General features: G+C 35.7%; 1 protein-coding gene across 1 annotated transcript in view; it reads left to right on the top strand.

The window, feature by feature from the left end:
- The first annotated feature begins 338 nt into the window (after window positions 1-338).
- TBC1D32 (TBC1 domain family member 32) overlaps window positions 339-14264 on the top strand; it is a 219780-nt gene continuing 205854 nt past the window's right edge. Inside the window, exons 1-4 of the mRNA XM_080805345.1 lie at window positions 339-474; window positions 656-813; window positions 9683-9844; window positions 13783-13960. Of these exons, the coding sequence (XP_080661471.1) occupies window positions 454-474; window positions 656-813; window positions 9683-9844; window positions 13783-13960 (519 nt within the window). The 5' untranslated portion in view covers window positions 339-453. The remainder of the gene's footprint in view (window positions 475-655; window positions 814-9682; window positions 9845-13782; window positions 13961-14264) is intronic.

The raw sequence follows: 14264 nt of genomic DNA on the forward strand, positions 1-14264 counted from the left end.
TTTGTGTCTGATTATGAGGGCCGTCTTCTTCACAGTTCCCAGCAAGGTGCTTGGTCAGGGGAAGCAATCAATCGATGCTTGCTGTTAAAGAGAAACAGCATCGTAACATTTCAATACCATTCACGTAATTAAAACGTTTCAATCTATTTTCAGTTTCACTTTTATTCAACTCTTTGTCTTCGTACTCCGTTCCCTCCCATCTACAAGTCCAATGCTAAGCACAGCGAGCGCACCTGAACCTTTCTTTAGGAGCCCGGCGGGTCCCCAAGCGGCACTCTCTCTCACCTAGGAAGCCCCGGCAAACGTGCTGACGTCACGCGCACCGCTGACGTCCCGCCGTCAGGCCCACCCATCAAAACCTTCCGGGATCTCTCTTTTTTTGCGGTTAGCGGGGACAGCTTGAACAGTATTCGTACGGAAGCCGGCAACGACTAGGACCAAAGGCGGGTCCTTATGGACCCCTGCTTCCCCAAAGTAAGGAGACTTGTGTTCCGGAAAGACGCGCGGGCAGCCGAGAATCCACCCCCAGGCGCTAGCCGTGGTCTCCCGGGGAACGGCGTAGTGCGCCGGCCTGGGCTGGGAGGGGGCGCGCGTGCGCAATGCGCGGCGTTTGCGCCGGCCTGGAGTAATGGGCGTCGGCGCTTGATTCTTGCAGAGGATGGCCCATTTCCCAGGCGAGGACGAGGTGATGCTGCAGGCGATGCTGAGGCAGCTGTTCCAGAGCGTGAAGGAGAAGATCACGGGTGCCCCCTCTCTGGAGTGCGCCGAGGAAATCCTCTTACATCTGGAGGAAACTGATGAAAATTTTCACAAGTAAAATAGCTTTTGATGTCTTAAGCAAACAAGCCAGCTGATCCAGAAAAGGTCCAAGTATGATTAGAGAAAGAATGTTCGTTTGGTTATTGTTAAAAGTAGCACCCAAGTTGGAGGTTCATTTCTTTGGGTTTATTTACCGAATTTTTGTATTATTTATTTTTTACTTTGAAAGCTTCTGCTTCCTCTCTGTTTCTCTTGCCACACCAACATATTCTAATTCATTTTTTCCTTATGAGCAGCACAGTAACAATAATTGTAAATTGTTCACGTTTTTCTAAGAGTGATTCTGTTCTATGAAGGGATTCCTGTCACAGTGCCTGAAAGCAGGGAGTTCCCAAGATTTCTGTTCCTTTGCTATGTGGTATTTCAGCGACTGCACCAGTTGCTCATTCTGAGCACTGCAGAAATACTGAAGTGAGATTATTAACGTCCTATGGAATAGCTTAAGTTCTTAGAAAAGGATAAGCCACATACTGCAATGCCTGTGATAGATGGCGGAATTTTAAGTGCTACAGAAGGGCTAGAGACTCTGGGCTTGGGAGCAGTAGACATAGGAGTTTTTAATGAGAGAGATACCATTTGAGATTATTCTGGAAGATTATGTTTCTTTGGAGATTTTTTTCTTTGTTCTGGTTCATTTAATCCTCTCCATTGAAAAGTTTTCTTACAGGTATCTCAAATAATTATTATTGGTAGCAGTATTTTAAATTCAGTGTGTGTATTTGATTTTGATCTCACAGAGATGGTACTGAAAATTTTATCTTAAGTTACCTTTAAACTGATTCGTGGGTGCCCGGAAGTTGTATTTATCTGGAACTCCACCCATTTCTTACATGGTCATAAAGGGATCCTTGAGCCCTTTAATGTAAAAGTTTGTTTTTACTTGCAGTTTTATAGGAGTTTTCACCAAATTCTCAAGGGAGTTTTCAAAAGTGTGGAATTCTTGTTCTTGTGGAACGCTTGTTAATATGGTTACTAATTTCATTAATATTTCTGGTTATACATATATTTATTTGTATTTCCATGATTTCCTTGTTTATTCATTAAATCCACTGCTAATAGCTGTAGACTGTAAAATAATTGCAACTTTCTCAAATTAAGATTTAATTAATAGTGTTTGTAAACTCATGTAATACAAATTTATCTCACACAGACACTCTTAAACATTAAGTTTGGGGTTTTATTTCACATGCAAGCAGTTTAAATAATTGTAAATTACTGTCAGTTTTTGCTAGGATCATATTCTGGGCATATGTCCATTTCATCTAGATTTTCACATTTATTGCTATATAGTTTTTCACTAATATCCTGTTAACTTTTTAATTATTTTTAGTATCTGTAGTTATATGCCCCCCTTTTTATTCTTTTTTTTTTTTTTTTTGGTGCCTTCCGTCTTCTGTTCTGCTAGAAGTTTATTTTGTTAGTCTTTTAAAAGAATCAGCTATTGGATTAGTTTTTCCTTTCTATTACATGTATACTTTATGGTTTTTACATTCTGTTCCTTATTTTTTCTTTGGAAAATTTTTAAAACTTTTGTGATCAGTGGTTAGCTCATTAATTTTCAGCTTTTCTTCTTCTTTTTAGTGTAAATGTTTAAGGCTACATATTTGCTTGTATTGTTTCAGCTGCTCCAATTTTAAAATACTTTTCAAATTAAAGTTAGATCATTGTTGTTCTTCTCAGCAGTTTAATGACTGTTGTAATAAAGTAATTTACTCTTCAACAGTGCATTGGATTAAATGCCTGCTGATTAACATTTATGGTTAATGTTCACTGTTTACTGAGGATTTACTTTTGGCCTACCTAAAAAAAATCCAGACACTCTCAAATTATAACTGATTTGTAGTGTTTAAGACTTATAATCCTGAAAGTATTTTGAGTAGTCTTAAAAGCAGAGATGGCAAAATTTATGTGTTGGTTCATTAACCTGAGATCTGTGTCTTAGGAGAAAGGAACTCTGTGTGGGAGAGGAAAAGAGGAGGAGATGCTTGTCTTTGGTATTGTCATAGAATCTTACAGTTCAGAGTTGATATGATATTAAAGATCAGTTAGCCTGGTTGCTCATATTGTGTGTTTGTTTTCACGACCTAACTCTTCTTGAACATTGTATGTTCTTTCTTTCTTTCTTTCTTTCTTTCTTTTTTTAAAGATTTTATTTATTTATTTGACAGAGGGAGAGAAATCACAAGTAGGCAGTGCAGCAGGCAGAGAGAGGAGGGGAAGCAGGCTCCCCGCTGAGCAGAGAGCCCGATGCGGGGATCGATCCCAGGACCCTGAGATCATGACCTTAGCTGAAGGCAGCGGCTTAACACACTGAGCCACCCAGGGGCCCTGCATTGTATATTCTTGAGTAACTTAGATACATTTTGCTTTCCAAAGTGTTTGCTACTTCAGAATTATCTATCTTCCCATCTCCACTATCAGAACATTGGTTTCTTAAATGCACCCAGTGTTGTCCTAGTATTGGCCAGAACAATTTTATTTTTATTTTATTTATTTTTTTAAAAGATTTTATTTATTTATTTGACAGAGAGAGAGATCACAAGTAGGCAGAGAAGCAGGCAGAGAGAGAGGGGGAAGCAGGCTCCCTGCCAACCAGAGAGCCTGAGGCAGGGTTCGATCCCAGGACCCTGAGATCATGACCTGAGCTGAAGGCAGAGGCTTAACCCACTGAGCCACCCAGGCACCCCTACCAGAGCAATTTTATTAAACAGACTTACAGGGCAAACTGGTGTCTTTAGACTATTTTTGTAGGAAGATGGTTAGGACAATTGAGTCCATACATGATGGAATTTCGGATAGTATAATCAAGTAAAGTGGGGGAAAATACAGTCATTTGGGGAAGAAACCATAGTGTAGGCAGTAAAGCCCTTTCTGGGGTTTGTCCCAATGAGCAGTTTTCCTAAACTATTTCTACTTTCCAGAACTTCTATTTTTCTGCCTTAAACAATATATATTTTCTAAACAGTCCAAGATTCCCCTTTGTCTCTGAAAGTGGCAGCAAGGATTTGAGGCCTGTGGGAGGGAGAGAGGTAGGGATGAGGCCATTGCTTTCATTATGTGTGTGTGTTGTGTTGGTTTTGACACTTAAACTGGCCCCCAGGAAACAAATTAGTCCTGGTTTTTAGTCTTGGCTACACCAGAATCAGTTGGGCCCCATGTAAAAAAAAATACTGGTGCTTGGGCCTCTTCATAAATGAATCAGAATTTTGGTGGGGGGCTTGGCAGATGTTTACTTTTTGTTTCACAGGAGAATCTACCAGTGAACTCTAGGGTGTTTAAGTGGTAACTTCAAGAAAGCCTCCATTGTGTAAAATGATATTCATGTATAGTAAAATTACTAAGAATTATATGTGTGCTTTTATAATTAATGAATGCATTTCTAGTAATTGTTTATCATGACTCAGAAACCTATTCTTTGATCTAAAAGGTTGTAGGTGACGTAAAATACTCCTTCTTTCTATTATATAACCTTTTATATACTAATATGATATATAAAGTTAGGTTGATCATATAATAAATCTTTTGATTCTGAAATAAGAATTCCAAATACGAGCATTATAATTCATAACTTATTCCAATAAAGTCTCTTTTTAAAGCATATCATTACTATAATTTTTTTCTATATATGATTGAAAATTTTTGCTTATTTAAATAGCTAAGAGAATGCTTTCTTGAAACAAACTTGTATCAGATTTTTAAATGTTTTTCTGTTGTATTAGTACTCTGTATCATTGCATACTTTGGTGTATTTTGAACACGTCAGAATTTCATCATGAAAAAATAATTGATTTTCTTGGAAAAATCTAGGTAATAAAACTGGAAATATTGAAAACAATGACTGTTCTTTTAGCCAACTTTGTAAAGTTTTCCTGTGTAAATGTGAAAAATTTCATATTCATCAGTAGTAAAGCAAAATGATGAAGCACATTGCTGTGTATTTCAATTGAGCTGCTTTTGAAATGTGGTGAGGTGAACACATTTTTCCTTAGCAGCAAACAACTGTACTTTTAGGTTTTAATGTCCCTCTTTGAAGGATATTTGGGAAAAAATATTTTGTGTCCATTTGGTAATAGTATCTTTGAAACCAGATATTAATTTTTTCTCATTAAATTACTTTTTAAGGTAACAAAATGGTTAGTCAAATATACGTATAGTATATTTGGTTTGAAAAGTGTCAAAGTATAGCTATATGTAATAAATAACAGTTTTCGCATTAGAATTGCCATTACGGTTACATAACAGGAACCTGAAATTTGGCAAGGTCAGGTGTTTTGTCTAAGGTTACAAGATTGACCAGTATAAAATTTAGAACTTAAACCCGAAGCAAAGGGATTCATAGGTTTCTAAAGGTATAATACTTATTCATTGTATAGATCATGTTCTTTAAAAAAAAATAAGAAACTTTGTTATTAGAAAATTTTAAGATGAACAAGAAGGAAATACTAATAGACTTAAAAATAAATGGAAGTTGTATTTTTTGTAGTCCACGGCAAAGCTGTACGATTCCTTATATTTCCAGTGCAATTAGGGTATGTTAATCTGAAAATGTTAACACAGAGGAGTCTGCTAAAAATAAATCTGAAAGGAAAGGACCTAAATTGTAGCAGAACTGACTTAGATTAAGCTTCATAAGTATCATCTAAAATAAGTTATTAAGAATGTACCTTTTTTTCAGGGAAGTTTTACATTTCTTAAATAGAAATTTTAAACACAGAGGTGATTCACCAGTATCTTTAGTGGTAAGGGTTTTATAATGCTTGGAGTGAGTGGATGTTAATGGTCAAACTGAATTCTGTAGGCCATATTTGGTCTGTGGATGTATTTCTTTGGCTTTTTTTTTTTTTTTAAAGGTAACATTTAAAAATTGAGAGATGGCATATAAAATAGTTTTCTGGCTTTTCTTGAAACATAGAAAAATCAACATTAGGCTAATATTCCTAAATGGCAAAAAGTGGCTAAAGCCATGTAGAAGCTCTTCCTTTTAGCTGAGACATGTCCTTTTATTTTACCCCTGCCTCTTTTCTCTTACACATAACTGACTTGACTTTACCTGTCTACCCCTGGTAAGATCTGAGTTTGCTAGTCCTGGAATAAGTATGGGAACTTTTGAAAGTTTCTTTTGTGCATCCAGGCTTTTGCTTTTATACAAAATAAGAATATTGCTACACCTCCTGGATAACTTCTAAAAATGATGTAATGGGTTGATTTAAAGAACTTATCATCAATCTTTTGGATTAGTTACAGACGTAAGAGCTACTCAATGGCACCAATACAATGAGGATTACAATGAAGGCAACACAGTACTTAATTTTATAGAAGTGTTTCTCCCAGCCTATAGCAACAATAATTTTTTATCATGGGCACCACTATAGAAAACAGCATTCCTTGTAGGATTTTATGGAACGTTGCCATGAATCCATATGGTAAAAAAACCAACACAAAATGAATTGTCAGAAGAGAATTTGAAGCCTTGGATTTTTTTACCCAAAGAGGAGAAGGGTCCACTTGCAGAAATTACTGTTTACTAATTTGAATCTTCCAGTGATCAGGGAGTCAGTAGAGTATCCAAAGGGCCATAGGCAGCCTGGTAGTCCTCATATGACAGAGGGCCTTATCCTCCCTGGAGATCTTTTTTTCTTAAAAGAGCAGTAACCCATAGGCAAGATTCAATTTTGGGGTTCTTGGTTTCATTTAATTTGGAAGATGAACCAAAACCTTGAAGTATTTTGAATTGTGTCTTCTGGGAACTAATACTACAGTCATAGGTAAAAATGATATCATTGGGAAAAAGTATGTGGTTTGTCAGTTTCCCAAAGAGGAGGTTTTAACTTTTTCTCAGCATGTTTGCTATTTGCTATTTATAGATGATGCTACATAGTGGGGAGGTGTTTTTCTTTTCTTTCTTTTTTTTTTTTGTTTTTAATGTGTCTTTTATTTTAGAATGCTATTCTTTTAACTTTTTTTTTTTTTTTAAAGATTTTTATTTATTTATTAGAGGGAGAAAGAGAGCACAAACGGGGGGAAGGGCAGAGGCAGAGGGAGAAGCAGACTTCTTGCTGAGCAGGTAGCCCAATTTGCAGCTCCATCCCAGGACCCTGAAATCATGACCTGAGCTGAGGGCAGATGCTTAACTGACTGAGCCACCCAGGTGCCCCTTCTCTCAACTTTCTGAATACATTTTGTTAATGGGCTTGTTTCATATTTCCTCACTGCCTTAGTTATAAAAAATATCATTTCTGTTGCTTATAGTTTGGGTTTTAAACAACACAAACACAAAAGTTCTATTTCTCAGTTAATTATTCAGTTCTCATATTTGCTCAAGATTTGTGGCACAGAAACGGGGGGATCAAATTAAGGAATCATTTGCCTTTTCATAGTAGATGATGATGAGATGTAGAATTAATCTTCAGAATGGCCCTTCCTTTAGTTTCAGAGAACTAACTCAGGCTTTCCCATGTTTTGTTTCTCACTGAGTATTTCAGAGTTGTGAAGGAAAACTGTCTGTTTGACTAGACTAGGGCAGGATTGTGAGGAGGATCAATATTGTTTTTAGGGACCTTTCATCTCTGCACTTTCTTCCAATTACACTTTTCCTTTTCCCAGTGGTGTCATAATGATTGGGCTGAAAGGATTATCTATTACTAGATCCTTTTTCATTTACAAGGACATTTTAAAGAAACAATAATACATTTATGGTATTGGAATTTCAGATATTCTGATTCTTTATAGGTTTTCTGGTTGTGGTGGGATGGATGTGGTAAACATATTTTTTGGGATCTTCAGATCTCATCACACACATCTGCCAACTCTAATCTCAGAGCCGCCTGTCCCTCTGTGGAGGCAAAATATAGGGTCTGTCAAATGTGAAACAATTAGTATCGTTAAAAGATTCTCTCGAAACCTTAATCTTTGAATTCTTCTTGCTTGTATAAGTTTTTGCCATTTTGTGTAGAATATGCAAAGATTTGGTTTATAATTACAAATACACAAATAAAAAATAAGTTAACATTTAAAATGGGTGGGAAGTTTTGCTTATATAAGGGAAGGTCTTCAAGTAATATAAGGCAATGATGAATCACCAGAAGAAGCAAAAACTACAGAACTGCTTAAATGATGATTAGAGGCTATTTTCTATGATACATGATTCAGTAAGTTTTTCTTCTAGTATTTCTGAAAATTAGTGTTTGTCATTTGATCTAATATTGCAGGTCATTAAGTTTACAAAACAATGTTGTTTCCTTCTTCTGCCATTAATAGATCCCTATTTTCTTAAAGCTTATAAATTACTACTTAAACATTGAATATAAATACTAAACATTTAAAAGTAAATTCAATGAATAACTTAAAATAAATTTTCAAGTAAATTATACTTTTAAATTTAATGTGAATTATAATTTTGAGAAAATAAAATAATAATAGATTTACTTCCCTAAATGCAAGAAATTTAAATAATACAGTTGGTAAAAACATGAGTGTTACATTTATTTCCGTTTCCAATCTCCACTGAGCACTACAGAACATGTTATTTCTTAAACATTTTTGAAATTTTCCCATTTTTGAGAGAGTGTGGGATTGTGGGATTGACAAGAGTTTTGGATTAAGGTGGACCTGAATTAATAGTTTGTGAATTTTTTTAAAGGTTTATCTATTTGAGAGAGAGAGAGAGAGAAAACAGGAGGGGCAGAGGGAGAGAGAGAATCCTCCAACAAAATCCAGCTGAGCATGGAGCCTGATGCTTGGTTTCCTACCAGGACCCAGAAATCATGACCTGAGCAGAAATTCAGAGTGGGCCGCTTAACCGGCTGAGCCATAGGCTCCCGTAGCTTGTGAATTTGACAAGGCTTTTTAGCTTTTCATTTGCATCCTCATCTATATTACCTATTTCATGTAGTAAATAAGACAATATTAATAAAATACTTAGAGCAGTGTCTAATTCATGATAATCACTTAAAAGTCCCTCCTTGTTTATATGCAAATCAAAATGGTGGTTTCTGGAAAAAATTGAGTCTGGCTTCATGTAAGAGATACAGTAATTAAGGGGCTTGATTGATTAGGCATTTAAATGCCAAGCCAAGGAAGTTGTATTTGAAGGATAATAGACAGCCAATAATTAGTTTTAAATACAACAACTATTTATTCAGACGTTATGTATGTGATGTGGTATGAGGTATTAGTATGAATAAAATGGCTCTAACTCAGAAATAATGAAGGCTGTGATTTTTGAGGACCAAGATAACTACAGTGTTCAGGATAAATATGAGAGGGAAGGGGTGGAGTGAAAGAAGATGAGCAAGAAGCCCGCAGTAGTAATCTCTGTGTGAGGTGATGTGTCTTTTTTTTTTTTTTAAGATTTTATTTACTTACTTAACAGACAGGAATCACAGGCAGGCAGAGAGGCAGGCAGAGAGAGAGGGGGAAGCAGGCTCCCTGCCGAGCAGAGAGCCTGATGCGGGGCTCGATCCCAGGACCCTGAGATCATGACCTGAGCCGAAGGCAGAGGCTTAAACCACTGAGCCACCCAGGCGCCCCAGGTGATGTGGTTTTGCACTGACCAACAGAAGTGGAAAAAAAGGAGAGGTGATGAAACCAAAGGATGTGTAGGCAGTGTTATCAAGTGTTGATGACTGGGTGGACTAATGGAGTGAGTGGGCATGGAATGTATGCAGAAAATGCCAATGTCCCAGAAAAAAAGCCATAAAATTCTAGATCAGCTTGATGATTTGGGATGAGAAGTTTAAGCCTAGTTTAAAGGAAGAAATCTGAGTATTTTTTAAATATTTCTGTGCTAACATTTTTTCCTGGGTATGGTTCCTAAGCGAGTTCATGATAGTTACTGCATTTATTTTTTAAATACTTGTTTTAGCTATGAATTTGTGAAATATCTTCGGCAGCATATATGTAACACTTTGGAGTCTATGATTGAAGAAGAAATGGAAAAATGGACATCTGATCAGAATCAGGATGAGGAATCTGGCTATGACACAGTTGTACAGCATGTTACTAAAAGGATTCAGGAATCTAAAGAGTGAGTATGCCACAATAACTTTTTCTTTCTTTCTTTCTTTCTTTCTTTCTTTATTTATTTTTAAAGATTTTATTTATTTATTTGTCAGAGAGAGAGAGAGTGGGAGCACAAAAGTGAGTGCACAAATAGGGGGAACAGGAGGTGGAGAGAGAAGCAGATTCCCCCCTAACTGTGGAGCCTAATGTGGGACTCCATCCCAGGACTCTGGGATCATGACCAGAGCTGAGGGCAGATGCTTAATGGACTGAGCCACCCAGGCGCCCCAAGATTTCTTATTTCTTGATTTGAAGAAAAAACACAAACTAGAGTCATGTTCATCTTTGGATAATATAATTTCCAGTAATCTATTTCTGGCAGTGCTATTAAATTTATTCTAAAAGGAATATTAAAATATTTTATTAGTCAGAAAATAAAAACATTTTCATGCTAAGAGCAAAGTTTTATATGGGAATATTAGGAATTTTTTAAAATCTCTGAATAAGCCATTTAATTTTCTTGTGTTTTAGTTCATACATGTGTAAAATTAAAACAATTATAATTACCTCACAAAGATGTTCTGTGTCTTAATGAGTGTTTATCTTCTGCTTTGTCAGTTGTAGATGAAAGATTTTAAGTTGTGCAGAGTATTATTTTTTTCTTGGTATGTGAGATTCAGAAATTATTTAGGACTAATGATGAGGCAATAGTATCTCTATTAACAGCATTTTTACTGTAATAATTAGAAATTATTTTCTTAATTAAACATTTTGATATTTTTTGAATAGAAGTTTACAGATAGAAGAATTCATTTGTAGGGTCTATCATTTATTCCTCATATGTGTAAGTGAAACTACTCACCATGTAGATTTTCATTATTAATTGATGTGGTTTTTATTCACTACCTGTTAGAACTTTTTCTTATTTTGACTTCTTGGAGTATTGAATGAGTCTTAATGGTGTTTATAGTCCATACTATATTTGTTTTTCTTTGGCTTTTTCAAAACTGCAGTGGCTACTGTTGAAGACTAGTTCATTTGAGTCTTAATATTGAGGGTCTGGCCTCTAGCTTTTTTTCTTTTTTTTTTAATTAAAAAAAAATTTATTATTCTTGGGGTGTCCGGCTGGCTAGTCAGAGGAGCATGTGACTCTCAATCTTGGGATTCTGAGTTCAAGTCCCTCGTTGGATGGAGAGATTACTTAAAAATAAAATCTTTAAAAAAAGATAAAAATAAAAATTATTATTCTTATCTCTGTGGACAGCTTGCTGGTACTTCTTGCAGAAGAATTCATGTTAGAGTTTTCAAAAAGGCCTGGAGGAAGCATGTCTAAGATGAAACTTACAGATTTTCTGTGGATTTTAATGACCCTTAGTCCTACCTTATATACATCATTTAGATTCTTACCGTTATATTCATTTATTAAATTACTATATTGTAAATTATAAGGGGAAAAGACTTTATGTTGTTTACATGGCTGTGCCTAACTGCGAAGTAGTCTGGGACTGTAGTTTAGACCTGTGCCCAGCTATAATACAAATACTGTGGAGGGAGAGAGCAGCTTTTGATGGATTGCTCTTGATTGCTACCAAGGCATCATTGTTAGGCTTCCTTGTTTCTTGCTGCTGAGAATGTGTAGAGGAAAGCTGGACCCTTTCGTTTCAGTTATCCCATAGATACTTTGCCGGTTAGTCTGATGAGTGTCCTAGGATTCCTTCTTGCTCTTTATATCCCCTTACCTTAAACTTGGATCTGGACCTTTCCTCACCTCTATAGCAGTTCTCTTCTATATGTGTTTTCCTCCTGCATTGTTCCTATTCTCATCTTCTTTTAATATTTCTGTGTTTTCTCACAATTTCTGATGCTTTAAAAACACATACATGAATAAACTATATATTAAGTTTGATTCTAGTTATATATTATGTAAATTATATATTGCTGAACCATAGTAACGATATGAGAATATATTTTAAGTTATGTATAGAATTATATATAGTTACTAATATGTGATGTATATCATATAATTTAAAATGTATTTAAAATTCCTTTAAGCTTTAAAATCTTAGCCTCCTATTTATATCGAAAACCCCATCATGGTTTTATTGTTTTTATAAGAGTAACTTACCTATCCTTCCTTAGGTTTATGGAGTTATAATAACCCATTTACCAGACGTATAAAGAAAGGGGCATTTCTTTGCTTATTTTCCTAATGTATTTTTATTACAAAATGATAATAAATACATGTTTCATGCCTTATATTTACAAAGAACTTTCAGATACATACTATTATGTCTTGCTACAGCTATGTGAAATAGGTCAGCTAGATTATATTCTTTTCATCTCATTTTATCATTGAGGAAAATGAAACTGATTTATGATGACAAAACTGGTAGGTCAAGTAGTCAGAATTATAATCCAGGGTTTCTAATTCCAAAATAGTACTTTATTCGCTATGTTTATTTAAATCTTTATGCCTTTTTGTTTTAAATATAGCTTTTTCAGTGGTGTCCGGGTCACATATTCCTCCTTTGTAAAATGAAAGGCTAGATGAGAGTTTTAAAAATAGTTTCATCTAGCTCTAAAATTTTATTTCTAGGCTTTTGGGGACCTCAGTCTTTTTTTTTTTTTTTTTTTTTTTAAAGATTTTTATTTATTTATGAGAGACAGAGGGAGAAGCAGGCTCCCCGTGGAGCAGGGAGCCCGATGCGGGGTATCGCATGACTCTGGGATCATGAGCTGAGCTGAAGGCAGACACTTAACCGACTGAGACACACAGGCACCCTGGGATCTCTATCTAATACTAATATGGGTGCTTGAGAGTTGGCACATAGTAAGTGGAGAACTTTATTTATAAGTTCTTTTTGAGGCCTTTATTTATTTATTTATTTATTTAGATTGTATTTATTTTAGAGAGAGAGAGAGAGAGAGAGAGAGCATGGGCATGAATTGGGGAGGGCCTGAGGGAGAGGGAGAGAGGGAGAGAGAGAATCTTAAGCAGGTTTGTGGGGCTCGATCTCACAACCCTGAGATTATGACCTGAGCTGAAATCAAGAGTTGGATACATAAACAGGCATCCCTGTTTATGTATCAGAATACATAAAGGATACATAAACAGCTACCCAGGCATCCCTCTTTCTAAGACTGGAGCTGAAAGGAATTTAGAAGCTATCTGGTTCAAACTCTTACCAGTTTCAGGAATCCCTTGCTTAACATCTCTGACAGTAGGTTCTTTAACCTCTGTCCTTCAAAGGACCTACTGATAGCTTAACTCTTATTTAGGTCTTAATGCTCACTATAAGTACCTATAAAGATAGGCAGGGAAGAAGGGAAGGAAAGAAAGTAGAGAAGGGAGGAGGATAGAGAAAGAGATAGAAATAAACAAGAAATAAAAGAGATATGTAAGATAGACTGTTCTGGTAGTATGGTATTAGCAGTTGACTATTGTGGAGTACTGGTATCCATGCTATTGGAATATCTTGCCTTAGACTGTGTTAGTTTTACTACCTCGGTCTGTGTAATCAGATGAAGAAACCTGGGAAATAACACATGTTTTGGAATTCTTATTAATTTTTATTCCTGTTGTATGAATTCCATTGTACCACTTGTTCTTTAAAAAAAGCTGACATAGGGATGCCTGGGTGGCTCAGTTGGTTAAGCCGCTGCCTTCGGCTCAGGCCATGATCCTGGGGTCCTGGGATCGAGTCCCGCATCAGGCTCCTTGCTCGGCAGGGAGCCTGCTTCCTCCTCTCTCTCTGCCTGCCTCTCTGCCTGCTTGTGTGTACTATCTCTCTCTGACAAATAAATAAAATCTTTAAAAAAAAAAAAAAAGCTGACATATTTTTTCCTTTTTAGATCTGTGCCCTTAGAGGGACTTTACAGAAAAAAATAAGATATTTAATTTAGCTGAGTGTTTTAATTTGTGCTAATAGTCTTTCTCTTACCAAGACTGTTTTAAATTTAAAGATACAAAGAAATGATGCATTCCCTGAAGAGTATCATGATGGTAGTGGTGGAATCTATGATTAACAAGTTTGAAGAAGATGAGATGCGAAGTCAAGAGAGGCAGAAAAAAATCCAGAAGGAGAAAAGCAACAGTTACTGCACAGATAATTGCTCTGATAGTGATTCGTCATTCAATCAGGTGTGTTGTTTCCTTTTGCGTTTATGTCTTGAAATGATATTTAATAATCAGTAACTTCAGTATATTCTTTGTTAGCCAGATTTTTTTTCTGCTTTCCAGTTTTAAGATTCAGAAGAAAAATAATAAAATTACCTAATCTTAAAGATTGAGTACGTGAAATAACATCTTCTAGAATTATAAGTTCAGTGAATGATTACATTATATTTGACATATCTTAATGAGATATGGAAATAAACTAATTGATTTTGGATTTAAAAAAAAAATACCTGAAACAAATCTGCTTGAGTTTTAGTTAAACAAAACA

The sequence above is a fragment of the Martes martes genome, assembly GCF_963455335.1.
Source record: "Martes martes genome assembly, chromosome: 6".
Lineage (NCBI taxonomy): Eukaryota > Metazoa > Chordata > Mammalia > Carnivora > Mustelidae > Martes > Martes martes.